Source organism: Rasamsonia emersonii (genome assembly GCF_000968595.1).
Source record: "Rasamsonia emersonii CBS 393.64 chromosome Unknown ctg1118621759991, whole genome shotgun sequence".
Classification (NCBI taxonomy): domain Eukaryota; kingdom Fungi; phylum Ascomycota; class Eurotiomycetes; order Eurotiales; family Trichocomaceae; genus Rasamsonia; species Rasamsonia emersonii.
The window spans coordinates 81,730-97,246 of NW_013563296.1; the positions used below are offsets into that span (position 1 = coordinate 81,730).

Below are 15,517 nucleotides of genomic sequence, written 5' to 3' on the forward strand. Positions count from 1 at the left end.
TGCAGATTGAAATATCTGCCCGGACACTCCCTATGGCTACAGATCCTGACTCAGACTCAACCCGTTCAGGAGTACAGCTGATTTATCTCATTGCTAATCTCGTGCTTGTCCTAGACCACACTCTGTACAAGTACCCACCGAAAGTTGACTTCGATGCTGTCAGTATTGCTATATGTACTCCGTACTAAGGACTGCACTGCGAAATCTTGCATAGAATTCAACACTGATCTTCAGACAACCATGCCCACTAAATCCCAGATGCAGAGTCAAAACAAAGGAAAAGAGTATCGACATGACAACCACACAATGCATGAAATATACAACAATGCGATTAGAGTAGGTGTATGTGTTGCAGAAAACATGCCCACTGAAATCGACACGACAACGCCATCCAATGCAACTTCGAGGAGTTTCACGTCCCAACTGTCGTCTTCTCTCTTGGTCTGGATTAGGGGGGAAAAAAGACACTTCACAAACGGAAAAAAAAAGACAAAGGAATGCCCCGGCTCCCACCGTGTCTATCGTGCGATCCATAGAGTGGCAAGAAAAATCGTAACTCTTTTGAACCCCGCGATTACAAATTCATAAAGCCCTTTTATGAATAGAGGGGGAAATCATTCAAAACGTAACGATGGTGAAAATGAAAAGATGCAAAGAAGCGGCGGAAGAGTCATTCACGTCATTCACAAAAGTTCAAAGTCATATCTCAGACTTGACGTCAGGACCGCACAGAACGACTCATGGAGCGCTCAGGAGGAGCAGGCGTAGGTGAGTACGACCGCCCACTGCCTGAGAGATCGAAGTCGTGCTCTTGGAGAACGACCGAGTATTTCGGGTCGCGAAGGAACTTCGGCACCGAGTCCTGCAGACACTGTCAGCCCCGCTCTCCAAAGTGTTATATTGAGTCAAGACACGTACGCTTGACATCAACTTGAAAACCGACGTCTGTGCCAGCTCAAACAGGTTCACCACTTCTTGCAAACTCTTCAGCATAGACTCGTCGTCCCCGACGGCTTTTGTCATCCGGCTAGCCAGGCTGTTTCGCAGACCATGCTCAATGTTAAGCTCGCAAGGAGAGCCTGGAGCCAAGAATGCATTGTACAGACCTGTTCATCTTGTTAGCGATATCAAATAGCTTCGAGGGAGATGAAGAAGAAAAAAAAATTGATACGCACCATAAGCGGCAGCAAGAGTTTCCCGCACCGTGTCAATCTTGTTGAAAGCACCGGCCTTTTCGAGACGGTGATAGTTGGCCGTGAATTCCGACACGTCGACATAGAAGGACAGATTCTCCTCGCATAAAGAGTAGCGCAAGAATTCGCGGAACAGAAGCCGCAAAGCGGGATCATGAAGGATCTGGTTCAAGCGGGCGTGGTTGGAGTCTCGGGCGTTCCGATTGTCATAAGTGGTCACCGCACTCTTCTCACGGGCAATCCAGCCACATACCCGCTGGCCCCGTTCCGTCACCGTGTAGATGGCATGCTTGGTGGGCTGGAAGTCCACTGCCGTAGGATCCTGTTGAGCATAGGCTCGATCCTCCTGGACTGCCGTTATTAGGCCGTGCTTCACGAACAGGGACGCAATCAGGCAGGTCTCGCGTCGGTCGTTGGTGGTGGAACAATCCATGAGCCAATCGACAGCGGCTTTCCCGGTGAACGTGTTCTGGTAGACTTTGTCACCGATTTTTCTCTCCTTGGCCATCTTGACCCCAACCAGACCGTTGGAGTAGTCACTCAACGAGTCCGAGTCGGAACTGGACACGCTGGACTTCACATTCGGGCCATCCTGGCCGGCGAAGCGTCGGAAGATCACCTCGACGGTGCCGCGGTCCGTCGACAGTTTGTCGGTCTCCGAGTCACGTTCCAAGTTGACCAGCTGCATGGTATTCCGAGGGGATTCCAGAACGTCCATGATGTGCCGGGCCGTGATGCCGTTGCGCTGGCAGAAACGTTGCAGGATGTTGATCCCCTTGGGAGTCAGCTGGTAGAGGCCACCCTTCATGGGGAAGAACTGGTTCCCTCGACCATCAACGGCCTCAATGAATCGAGCATCCACGAAGCGCTGGCAGACAGACCGGGCCATCTCCTTGGCCATGGAGAAGGTGGTGGTCGTCGTCGTGGTGACAATACGGGACGGGTCCTTGGGATCCGGCATGCGGTTGGATTGGGAGAACTTGAGCGAGCCCAGGTTATTGATGGCCTCTTCGGAGGTGAAGGTGTGTTCGAACTTGGTGAACCGCACCCGATGGGTGTCGAGTTTCAAGCTAACCATCAGCGTAGAAAACAAGTCATTGAAATCCTATTTTTCATGGTTAACCGGTACGTTCATTCTTTTTCCCATTGTTCCTTTTTTTTAATATCGAATACGACATACCTTGGTGAACGGCCGATCATCTTCGGTCATGCGCAGTAACCGCGACGATGTTTGATGCATCTTGCTGTTGGACCGCGCGAGTGCGGTGGCTCCTGGCAGCGGAGGAGGAGAGGAAGTCCCGGGGCGACGCACGAGTTGGATGGTGTTCCGGCGCTTCGAGGCCGATGTCGCTTCACCAGTCTGCGAAGATTCTTCGTTCCGGTTTGACTGTTCACCACTGGCCGGTCCCTCGACCGAAACAGAAGGCGCGGGATTGCCCAGCTGGAAGTATTTGTGGGAGTGCTTGGACAGGCTCCCGGCGGAGGCGCTGGAGCGGAGGGAGGAGCTGTTGGGCGCGGAGCCTAGGGAGGCGAGATTGGCAATGGCGTTGGAGGTTTTCTCGAAGGCGATGACGGCAAGAGAGCGTCGACTGGCGCGGGCGAGGGAGGAGGAGGAGGAGGAGGAGGAGAACTTGGCGGCGGAGGCAGCGTCGTCAGGGGAAGATATAGGCGCGTAGGGATGCTGGGACGGATCTGGGAGCTGGGAGCCCGCAGATAACGTTGTCATTGAACAGGAGGGAGGACTGGGGAAGAGCAGGAAGAAAATTAGAAACGGTCGCGGAAATTAAAGGCAGGCAGAGGGAGCAGGCAGAGGAGAGACGGTCGTGGAGGCAGGCAGGCTAGCTAGCGGGCACACCGTGGAGGTCTTTGCAACAGGCATGGAAGCGGACCCAATCGAGCCCGCGTGGGAGCAGCGCAAAAGCAGCAAAAGCAGCAGGCTAGCAGCAGGGTCTGCCTGTCATCAGCGTCCCCACCGGACAGGCTCTTTTTGCTGCACGAGACAACGTGGGACGGCGAGTCGGACAGAGGGCCCTCTGCGTCGCGCCCAATCGCCCGCCGCGCTGCAGGCCCGAAAAAGACCCAAAAAGCAGCCGCCCGTGAAGATCCCTGGGGCGGATGAGAAAAGGGCGCGCCGGCCAGGGGCGATCGGGTGCGCGATGCGGCTAGCGAGGCCACGAGAGGGCCACGCTGCCACAGCGCACGCCGTCGCTTCCGGCCGTCCTGCTCAGAATCAGATCCCAGTTGCAACCGGTGGGGCCCCCTTTTTCCTCAGGCTGCTGCTGCTGCTGCTGCTGCTGCTGCTGCGCTGCTCTGGCGGTCACTGGCGCCCTGGTGGGCCAGCGACACTGGATCAGCGCGTTGGCAGAGAGCAAGCATGCCTGCCAAGCACGAACGGAGCGAGATGTGGCGTGCGAAAGGGGGTTGTTATCAGAAGCGGATTATGTGGTACGGGCAATTACCTAGTATATCTTGCTGTAAGAAAAAGAAGAGTCGTCGTAGCCAACTCTAATTGGCCCTTATTGCGAGATAGAAAGGAGATATGGGGCGACAACTACGATACTCGATGAAATGGAATGGTAATGAATATGGCGGTGCGTTGATGAGGGGGGAGTTAGGCCGATGGGTGCTAACTAAGGTTCGAGGAGATTATTTAAGTGTCCCACGTTTCACAAGTTCTTTCCTGCGAAAAAAAAAAGAAAGGCTTTCCACGGCGCTTGCAGTAAACTATTATTAGACTGGCAAAATATGAACAGTCCAACGCCCATCAGGCTTCCAGCTTCCAGCGTTGCTCTGCTTAGCGCCGGCAGTTGGCTGTCCCCTCGCCAATTCCTTCCCGCGGAAAAAGAACAGAGGCAAAGGGGCTTGCTGACATGAACACTGACTAAGCGGAACGCCGAGTCACGGGCGAGGGCGCCACCGCAGGTGAAGCGACTGTGCAGCTAAAAGACGGCCAGCGTTGATAGTTTAGCCTGTAGCCTGTAGGTAGCTACTACTACTAGGCAGTTAGGGGGTAAAGTAAACGAAAAGGAGGATGATCCCCGCAAAGTCGTGCAGTTAGTCTGATAGATCCCAGTCTTATAATCTTGTTAACCATGCTGTCTCTAATCCGTACATATCCTCCGTAAGCTATACTCGTTTGGACTGGCCCGGCTGGCCGATCCGGCCTCAGACAGAATGCAATTTATCGGAGACGGTCGATGCTCTAGCAGGAAAACTGTAAAATATGATCGCCCAGACCAGCAAAGCATGAGCCACGTGGTGGAACTCGGCGGTCGGAGAGCTCTCTCCCGCCGGGCGAAAGGAGTCTCCACGCACCATGGCATGATTATAATTTACTGCATTTGCCGGGCGAGATATCCGACTGATCTAGCGGCAAAAAAAAAAGACGTCGAAATAATCGCCGTTTATCAATCATCCCTATCTGCTCCCCAAGATCGCAATCAGTGTACTCCGTATAAAGAGACAAAATCATCAACCATACGGAGCAGAACCACGAAGCCGGTGACACAAGAGTGGGGAGAGGCTTGGCTCGGGGGCGCCGTTGAAGCCATGCTGGCTGCTGTTGGGGACGAGCACTTTGAGACGTGAGCTTGGCTGGACGCAGTACCAAGAACCTGGAAAGCACCCTACGAAGCACCGGTCTCTTGCATCGAAAAAGCTGGCATGATCACCATCCGAGGGATCCGGCAGCCAGTCAACCAGGGAACTGGCGGTGGTCTGGCAGTGTCGCCAGCAGGGTGCGGTCACACCACCTGCGGACTCCGGCGAATGGCAGCGCGGCAGTTAAACTGCTTAGGGCGGCCGGCCACGGACTCGCGATCCACCGGCCGGCATCCCTGTTCCACGTGGGCGCACGTGGAGAGCAGCCCGTTGATTTGCTGCCAGCAGGGAGTCATCTCCGGCGAATGAGAGGGCCGCCTGCGCACGGCTCCTGTCTGTGCTCCCGCCTCGGAAATTTCGTCGTTTGCTATCTCGCAATCGACTATCGAGTAAGCTTCATAGCAGACATCGGCATTTACTCCAATGACGCGCTGCATCGGGCAGCATGGTCCCTTTGCGTCGGGACGCAGGATAACGGTCGAGACAGCGGAGTCCGCGTCCTTCGTATTCTGTTCTCAGGCGATTGACGAGCGATACGAAGGACCTTACTCCATACGCAAGTCAGGTCTTGGCGTTTGATGCGTAGGGCCAGAGCCGGACTAGTCACATTGCGTGCCGTGCGGGTGAAAACAGGGAACGCCCTGCTGCTGCTGCACGGGACCTCGGAGGATCGTGGTTGTCCATCGTCTTCCCACGGACTGAAGACCGATCCGCTGTCAGTGTCGAGACCAGACACTGACAGGCAAGACAGATTATCTGTGCAGGAGACAAACAGCCATTGATCGAATCATCGACCAGCTCTCACAGCAACGCGGCCTTCTCTGCGACTGGCAAATGGCGGTGACGGCCTCAGGCGGGGAAGGCTCTCGATTAGTCACCGAATCGTGCTACTGCGGTTGAGAGACAGCCGGACTAAGATTTATCAGATGACGGGCTCGGTTTAACTTCCCTATACGCATGTTGCGACCCCGCAGTTGGCCACGGCCTAAATAACTCTCGACCCCTAGCATGATAGCATCATCTAGCATTCTAGCGGAATCTCCCAGGGTCCTGATCACATGGTGCTCGGACAATGCTTAATGCAGGTAGGCCGGTATTTAGAAACCATGGTGCCGGCGGACTAGTTTATATCGGGTATTAAGCCCGAGGTCTCTAGTCAGGCTCGTCGGGTGGTAGCAGGAGGCCCATTGTCATGAGAGATGGCGAAATCTCCGAAGTCTTGCATCATCGTCTCATAGTGAGATAGTCTCATGTCGATAATAATCCTCAAGTCTTACTGTACTGCCGTAAAAAGTAAAAAGCTGACTGTCCGCGCGCGTCCAAGTTTGCCCGGCGCTCAGATCTGACCGTGCGCTGCCACGCGCCTGCCACGCGATCTTGGCTGTGGCTCGGAGGCGGAAGCAAACTTTGCCAATCTTGCATGCGTGTGAGACGACGGCTTTGCATAATAATCAATCAATCCCTCTCCACCTTTTTGTGAGGCATCACATTTCTCCCTCGTAACAGGAAAGCAAACTTCAACGGTCGGGATTCGATGCTAGTTCAGACGTTCAAACGCCTTGGCCACGTTATCGACCCGTCCTTCCGAAATGATATGTTCCAGATCTGTCGGACCTGTCACGAGTCATGCAAAACCTTTTTTTTTTGCCCGTGTTGTTGGTTAGCCATATTTTATTGCTGCGATGGGTCCGTCTGAGATTTATACAGCCACCGCAGCCACCGCTCCCCAGCATCTTAGCTGTTCACCGTCCCTGGACGTGATTGACCAATACAAACACAAGAGTTCTCCTTATTGCCAACGTCTGACTTCAGCACTGGGACACGGGTCCAACTTCCAAGTTTCTTGCCAAAAGTGCCCCAACGCTCAGCCACACCGAGAATTTGACTGAACTCTGACGCCACGATTTTTATTTATTATTTTCTTTTCTTGGCCAACACCTCGCTAAGGAATAGACTCAAAGCCAAAACACGGGTTATTGAGGCTGAAAACCGCACTACGGCCGAATGCCACGTGGTGAGGCGAACTAGCCAAGGAAACGCCATCTCGGGCGGCGTATCTCGGGGTTTGGATCTTAGGAAGGTCTCTCCTTAGAGCAAGATAGTGTTAGAGCTTGGGGGTCAAAAAGGCAAAAAATACGCGGGTGTTGTTTAGTACACTCCAGGTACGAAGTATATTCGCCTGAGCTCTCCATACCCCATGCTCTTGAGCAGATGTACGTAATAGGAGTTGTGGAGTAACAGGGGGTGTAATCCTACAAGGCAGAGTGAAGCGCCCTAGTCCATGACGAAGATCACTGCAGTCCATACTCCGTACTCCGTAGAGAGGAAGCATGACTGCAGATCCGGAAGACAGCGTCTCGAAGGATCATACGAAGGATGATGTCCCGGCGTATAATTCCGACATTGGCCCGTAAGCGCCAGCAGCCACAGATCTCCTGAAAGTCGAAGGATTCTCACTTAGAATGGCCAGCTGAGACAGGAGAAATAGTCGTAAGCGCAGCAACAATCGCCCTCGAATCAGGAGTCGAATCGGCCGACCTACGTCAGCTTAGCCGCCCAGCACTGCTGACCGACCTTACGCTTTCACGGTCATCATGAATCCTTCGAATGCTAGGCGGCTAGGCCTTTTCAGCCGCAGGGATGGCCCACCAACGACCAGGGTCTTCCAGAGTCTCGGGATGGTCTTCATAGCTCTGTAGCCACTACCACAGTAAGCCGAGTCCAACAACGAAATGCCTATTCAGGACGCAGATATGCCTATTTAGCCTTAGTGAGCTGGCGACGGGGACGAAATGAAACAAGCCCCATGCTGCAGGAATCAGGAACAAGCAAAGTGGAAAACTTGAAGGATTCCTGGTTCTAGAAGGCCGCCGAAGACTCGGAATGTAATCCTGACCGGTGAAAAAAAAAGACGGAGGACTCCGTAGCGGTGAGTATGAGACTATGGGGACAAAGAGCATTGCCAAGCCGCTAGAAGCCCCCTAGAACACACCAAGAATCACTAGCGGTGTGAGGGCCTGGTCAACAATGAGAACTCCATAAGGCGGACTTGAGACATGCAGGACAATGTTGAGCGACTCTGTTGACGCTTGACAGCGGATACCTTCGGTCTTCTTCGACCTGGAGACGTCAAGACATCAAGGCTTCTGCAAAGATCGACAGACCATCGGACGACCTGCTGCTGGTGGTCTGTTATTTGTAATAATGGACAGAGTCGGTCTAGTAGCCACGCGACGGAGAGGGCGCAGCTCCACGGCCGTTGGGAAATCTGCAGAAAACACGTGGAAGGCCTGTCTGATGGTGAAACGCCCGCGGCGGAGCTGAACGCAATAGGGGCCCCGCAGAGGCCGATGCCCTAGACCGCCCGTTAAAGCAGCGAGCCACTAAGCCTCGGTGAGGCCGGCAGCCAAACGCCTAAATCCTTAGGCAAGACCCTCCGTAGTCCGTCCGGAGTAACTCGGGAGTTGCCGACACGAGCTACCTATCAACCATCGAACTCTTCTTCTCGGCCGCAGAACACGTAGCAGCCTCAGGCAGGAAGATACCAACGGATTCCGCACAGGACTTTTGACGCGTCAGTCTCTGTCCTGTCATCTGTAACTACAGTACATGTACATACAGATTATGTAATGTGTATGTACGTCGGTACGGAGTTATGCTAACTCCGTATACCGAGTATATGTTGAAGAGCGATACGGAGTACGGAGTACTCTGTACAGAGTACCAAGTCGAGAGACTCGAAACTTGAAGACAGGCAAAACGATCTGTTCTGCAGCCAATAGCGACGACTGATGGGCGCAGATCTTGGTTGCCACGCGAGCGCAAACTTGAGGAGATGAGGGTCTCGCTTACAGGGACGAAGTAGTGGCATACAATAGCAGCAGTTACTTTGTTCGTTTTCCTGCACATCTTCCCTCATGACCACTGGCCACCTGACCTCGCAACTACCCTGCGAGCTAGCACCTTCCATCTAAGCGTCATCCTGCCCGATCGGGGTAAACTACAAGGGCTTAAGTTCAGACTAACTTTCGCATTCATTCTTCATCCAAGATTTAAGTTTGTGATATCCAAAACACAAAAATAAAAGCGAAGCCACCCAGACAAGAGATCAGCCTGATGACCTGTCGATAATCTATCTAGCCTGTGAGTTAGGCACTAAATCAGTAAGTAGTAGCAAGGACTGCATATGCAGACTGCAAGGATGCACCTCCGGGGAGGAAGCAACAGGGAAAAACCCCTGTCCAATCTGTCCAATCTGTCCAATCTGTCCAATCTGTCCAATCTGTCCAAACAGATCTCTCCACAGCCAAGGTCTCAAAATTGTGCATTTTCCCGTTGCGGCGGATCATATCCAGGATGCTGCCCAATATGCAGATACCATTGGCGCCTGAGGCATGGCTCCTCCCAGGTTCAGCCTGGCAACTTCCAATCGTACGGACTAATTGTTAACAATTTAACCAAGGTTTAAAGTGGAGTAGATTAAAAAAATACGGAGTATACAGACGAACTTCAACCGATACTCCGTACCTATCATTGGTGAATCTTACAGATCGAGCAGTCGATCGTCTTGTAGAACCCTACTCCAGAGTATGATTAGATCATGACGATCGTACTCTATCATCATCGAGTTAACCACCATCCATTAAAAAAATCCCATTTTTATTACCATTATTCTTATTACCATTGGCGATTAGTCAACTACCTTATCGTACCTACTGCAGAGACACATCACCTGACCTCAAAAAATTGCTTGTGGACACGCTCTCCCATTGGCCGAACTATCTTAACTGATGTAACCTCCACCACCGCCTAAGCGGCCTCGCTTAAAGGCTTAAACTTTTCTCTCCAATCAGCGCTAGTTCTGTCGGTCTAAATAAATAACTAATTGTCAATCAAACGTGGCTTTGACATCATTCTTCCAAGACGGCAGTAGTTAGTAGTAGTGCAAATGCAGCAATCCAATAAGAGAGACCAGAATTAATCCATTAATCCATCCATGGATAAATATCCGGGAATTGGATTATGCCGGTCAAGTACCCCTTCCATCTTTATTTATGCATGGAACTTGTGAATTGTACTCCGTACTCTTGTAATCATAACTTATTAACCCCCGGAAAATTAATTGCAGAGGAATTCCAAATCACGGATTCAATTAACCCCGCCATTTTTTTGGGCCATGTGCTTGGCATTATAATTATTAGGTACGGAGTACGGAGTACGCATACCTAGAAACTCCGTACCCCGTACCTAATAACGACTAACATGTATGTCGTGCATTAGGTACTGCGCTGGCGAGGCCTTAGTCGCTTCCTAGTAAGTCCGTACCTAGGTTAGTAGTTTAATCAAGGACGGAGAACTCCGTACGGAGTATTAGAAGTTAGTTGGACTTAGCTATACGGAGTATTTATTAATTACTCGGTATGGAGGACTTTTGGAAAAGGTTATTAATTAGGTAGTAAATAGTTACCAGGTAGTATATTCCATGTGGAGTAAGTAGTTAATTTAGATGATATAATAATAATGCAGAGCTGCAGAATTCAGGGGATGCATGCCAAAAAAAATTGCAAAATAACATATCTGCAAAGCCACATGTGCATGTGTATATGTCTGCACGCCTGCATGCATGCAGATATGCAGACAGACATATCTGGATATACTGTATGCAAGGCAAACTGCTACCCAATTGCATAAAGAGCTGTTGAATGTTTGCCTCTTTTGTATAAAGGATAGAGTACCATGTAGGCAACAGTGTTTCTCTCCATGTCGGATAGGACTGAAATGTTAGATTTTGACTATACTGCTGCTACAGTTCAATAAGGATAATGGGCCAAGCTTCATCATAGCTACAGTAGTCATGACAGGAAGCATCAACCACGGTTCTCTTGTCCCTGAATTGGAACAGATGGTCTAAGTATACATTCAGGATTTGAAAGCAACACGTTAATTTATTTATTTAGCATGCAGTTGAGCTAATTAATTGATTTATCCTAAGACCGTGATGTCACCATCATAAATAAACAATGCATTAAGAACATTCGTCATCATCACCCAGTCCAGTCTAAAATTGCAGACTCAATTAGTCGAGCTAATAATATCATCTGCAGAGGTGCAGACCGGGGTCTGAAGACTGAAGAATGAAGACTGCGTACCCATGGTGGCTGTGGCAAGGCAGCTAAGCTACCCACCCACCCAACTAACAGGGATATCCCTAGTTATGTGCGGGGAGAAGAGGAAAGAATGTGGTGAGCTTTCTTCAGACTCGTTCTTTACGGAGTACCCTTTTTTTTTGCTCTTGTGCAGACTGTGTATGTGGGGCTATGAAATATGCTCACTCAGTCTGTCTTTCATCACACATGTATTGTATCGCATTGATGGTCAAGCGTCTATCTATCTAGTCTGTCTGTCTGTCTGTCTGTCTCTTTTTTTTTCTCTTCCTGTGGACTAGGACCATCATGTACGGGCAATACTTAACTAGATATACACGAGGGAAGGAAAGAAGAGTGGAAGAAAGAAGTATAGAAGGGCTGGATCAAGTTGCTTGAATGTCTTGCTAATGATCACATATTTATATCCAGGAGAAGATCTATAGAAGGATCCATACATCTATCTAGATATATAGGACATAGTGGCACGGTTCTGATTTACTGGTATGTACAGTGTAGATATGAAGTTCTGTAGTTGTTGGAGTCGATTATTTAATATCATGTATGTTATATATATCTTATTTTGTTCATTGACTTCCGATCAATTCTACAGGAGGTACGATCTAATTGCTACTGATAAAGAGACATCAAAACAGTACATTGATTATTAGATTACGGAATGTCCGTCTATATACCTATTCCATTCGCTTTGGTTCTATTAAATGTATATATAAAATTATGTGACTTGCTCATGTTCACGTCTCACGCCACCACCTGCCCAGAGAACCTCCTGCACCGACCATTTCAGCAACCTCCTCGAAACTGACCTCGACGCGGAACATCCGGCCATCCGTCGTCCCATTGCCCGTCCCCAGCGGAACGACTAGGCCCCAGCTGACCAGTTTCTCCCATGCCTCGCGAGCAACATCGCGTCCCCACACGCGGCCCGGTGTAGCGGCTGCCCCGGATGCGGACGCGTTGGCCTTCGCCGACGTCAGGAGACGCACATATTCGGCGTATGCCGCTGGGAAAGAAAGAGCAAGCGGCGCGACACCCTGCGGATGCGTCGGATCCGCTCCCGGATCATGGAGAGCTGTCAGACGGCTGGCAGCCAACAGAAGAGACAGTGGAAGGGACGTAGTGCTAGCTGAGCCAGTCGTGGACGGCACGAAGGGGAGCGGCGCAGGATCCGGGCAGGTCAATTGCTGTGAGGTAAAAGCCTTCGGAGTGGGAATTTCCAGAGGCATGGGCTCGCCATTTGATGTTTTATAGGTGCTGTGATGTAACGCTGACAGCGGAAGCAAAGCGCTGGAGAAGAAGTCTTTGACAGACTTAGTCTGGTGATAGATAAGTTGTAGGTAGGAATGGAACTCCTTGTCGTTCCACAGGCCCTGTTTGTTCATGGTCAGCAACTTCCTCGGACGTAATGACAGCATGCCATGACAATACCTTGAGATAGTTGTTCCAGCCCTCTAGCAGCAATTTCCCTTTGGCGGACTTGAGCAGAGAAACCTCTTCATCGTCGCCACGGACTTTGTCGATTTCTCCATCTTCAAAACTCAGCCCAGCAAAGCATATCTCCGAAAAGGTCTCAAACGTCCTTGCTAATGGCAGAAACACATATCGATGGCTGAAACGGCTCTTGACTCGCTTCTCCAGGGCTTCCGTCACATCCACTTTGGTCGTCAGCCCGATCACCGCCAGCGGTGCCTTTTTCGCCTGAGCAATATCGAAGAGATTGTACAACAGAGTCTGTCGAGAATGGGCGGCGAACAGATCAAACTCATCTAGTATGATGACAACGGATTTTGCAGTGGCTATTGCGTCGGAATTCCCGGACTTGCCAAAAAGCTCCTCCGGATGGGAGAGAAGGGCGAGAAGCGTCGCCATAGTATCGGCGTAGCTGTTGATTTTAGCAGCTTCATCTTCGGTATGGGTCTCTCGACCCAGCTGCCTCCAGATCTCTCGAAGTGCTAAGCGGTCATCGGTGTGCAAGAAGCCATTTAGACGGACAACGTGGAACTCATCCTTGTGACTTTCTGACAAGGAGGAAATGATCGACTCAACCATAGTGGTTTTACCACATCCCCGCGATCCCATGAGCAGCATCGAGTTTCCTTCACCTGCTGTGACAGTTTGCTCTATCAATTGATATACTTTCTGGTATTCGGTCTGTAGTCCCTTGAGTGGCACTAATCTCCTGCCACTAAGTTTCTTCATAACTAGCTTGCTCAACGCTCCAAGCTCTTCGCGGAGATCCTGCTCGCAAAGGCTCTGGAACTGTTCAGCATAGTCCGGCAGAGTATCAGCAGTGACGACTGGCTCATCGTGCCCATCAACATCATTAGTAAGATCGTGTTGTAGTTGTGCGGCCACAAGATCATCATCATCCACGTCATGCCCATTGAGGAGAGGTGAGTCTTGTGGGCCCTCAGGGCCCTCATCTGATTCCTTGTTTGCGGCAGTAGGGCCGTTGGTGCCTTCATCCTTAGCGGCACTGAAGCTAACAGCGAGTCGTTTCGATCTTCTGCGTGACAAACCAGTCTCAGAAGCTGGTGAGCTTTTATCGCCAGCGATTTCGGTCTCAACAGCACTCCTGACGGACTTCCGTGTGCTTCGTGTCGACCGTGATTCTTGGGAAGGCGCCGTGACGCTCCTCTTGGACGATCGTGGGGTCTCTGTTTTAGCAACTTCATCTCCATACCTCTGGGGAGGATTCCGCTGTCGTGCGCTCGATCTGATATTGGTTCGAGACGGTGTGTTCGCCTCTTCATCTCCAACAGTGTCGTTCTCATTCCGTTGCTGCCTCCCACCAGACCGTCGTCCAGATGCCTTTGGAGTCGCCATGGGCGCTGTGTCGGCTTCTTCCGATCCATCAATATCCATTGCCATCAATTCCCCATCACGTTCACTCTCTGATGCAATCGACGGTGTGTAAGGCTCATCGTACACGTCCTGTTCGTCGTCATCCTCATGGTTGTCCTTGCTTTTTCGACGTTGGACACCTGACACCTTTCTCCTTTTTGCTGCGCGTAACTCGACCATTTTTTCAGATGGGCCTTTTTTTTTGCGGAGGGTCGACAGGTCGTGGACGTGACTAAACTTCTAGAATGCCTGCGCTACCACGAAGACTAGGCGGAGGAAGATTCGCGCAATGGTGGTTGGCCCCCCTGTAGAATTGGCTCCAAGCAGGTAGTTAGGAAGACGCCAATCGGGGAAGGGTATGACAGATCTATGCGAGTCGAGAAAGTCAGGAAAGCATTGAATGCAGTACGGAGAGCACGCAGGTGCTGGGCGCTAGAAAGAGGTTCTAGGAGTCAGTTTCCTCCGCGATTCAACATGCAATTCAATTAGTGGGGTATATCTCACATAAATGCATCAGAAATGAAGTGTCGTATATAAAGGCGAATGAATGAGCGATCATTTGTCTGAAAGGGCCCTACAGAAGGGACATTTTGCAAAGCTGCTCCGCCTTGCTTCGGAGCAGAGAATACGCCAAAACGGACATACAGAACGCGCGACACGCGGGAGCCGAACTTTCTACTGGCCTGGTTCGCGCAACGGATCTTTGTCAGCACTCCATATATTCCCGATTCAGTAGATAAACTAGGACTAAATATATGGTCGATTGACTGCTGTTTACATCATGTCGAAATTGGAACGCTTGATTCCTCAGAATTTGCTGGTTATCGATCTTTAGAAATCATGACTCTGGAAGTACATACATGATGACTATGTAGCAGTTTCCCAATTGAACCTGTCTCGTATTTGGCTTAGTTATGCTTACTGTTGCTTACTGTAATACCTTCTCCGCGCCGGACCAACCGAGGCTCTCCAGAACAAGTCAGAGCCAACTCCTCGGCTGTGAATGGTATAACCTGCCCAAGCATCAGCAATCAGCCTGGCTATCTATGTGATAAAAGATCATTCTTGAACATTATCTGCAGTTTCGCGTGAGCTGATTTTCCTCTGTACTGTCCTTGCTTTGGCCGACTGCTTTTAAATGCGGAATTAACTGCACAAACACCATCACAAGGATGAAGTCGGATGGCGTCATTGTTCCGCTCAAGGAGCTCGATGAGTTCGAGACTCGAGTCTACGAAAGCACTAAATATCTGGGAATGGATGGGAAGCCTGAGGTTCGAATCTTTCTCTTCTTTATACGGTTTCGATAGCCTTGCGCCTACGCCTTATGACCCCTTTCCGCCCCCCGCGTTTACCTGTTGTTAAACGCAACAATTCCCTGTATTGTCCGCGATGCCAAAGATCGTTGCTGACCAGTGGATGAATTCATGTTTAACAGTCGTGGGACATCGACATAAGCCGTGCCAATTTGCGTTTCGAGTACGCAACAAGAGGCCCTCCCGCGAGGGTTTCGTATCGTCTCTTCGTCACCCCGAACATGACCAACCGCCTGGGAAACTTACACGGCGGCTGTGCTGCGACTCTGATCGATAATCTCTCCACCACCATCCTGATTGGTGTCTCGAGGCCAGGGATCTTCCAATATGGAGGGGTGAGCCGGAATTTGAATGTGACGTATCTACGTCCTGTACCCTTGGACACGGAGATTCGGGTCAT

General features: G+C 50.8%; 2 protein-coding genes across 2 annotated transcripts; both read right to left on the minus strand.

Annotated features, from left to right (window-relative positions):
• Positions 1–718: 718 nt before the first annotated feature.
• On the minus strand, positions 719–3,072 carry T310_1491 (Developmental regulator FlbA; the record flags this gene model as incomplete). The annotated part of the gene is made up of 5 exons (XM_013475620.1): positions 719–862; positions 919–1,106; positions 1,176–2,298; positions 2,374–2,892; positions 3,049–3,072. 5 exons carry the CDS (start codon positions 3,070–3,072, stop codon positions 719–721), a joined length of 1,998 nt encoding a protein of 665 aa, XP_013331074.1.
• Positions 3,073–11,691: 8,619 nt separating this feature from the next.
• Positions 11,692–13,981, minus strand: T310_1492 (Origin recognition complex subunit Orc4; the record flags this gene model as incomplete). Its single annotated transcript, XM_013475621.1, has 2 exons — positions 11,692–12,273; positions 12,386–13,981. The coding sequence occupies 2 exons, from the start codon at positions 13,979–13,981 to the stop codon at positions 11,692–11,694; spliced, it is 2,178 nt and encodes a 725-aa protein (XP_013331075.1).
• Between the last annotated feature and the right edge of the window lie 1,536 nt (positions 13,982–15,517).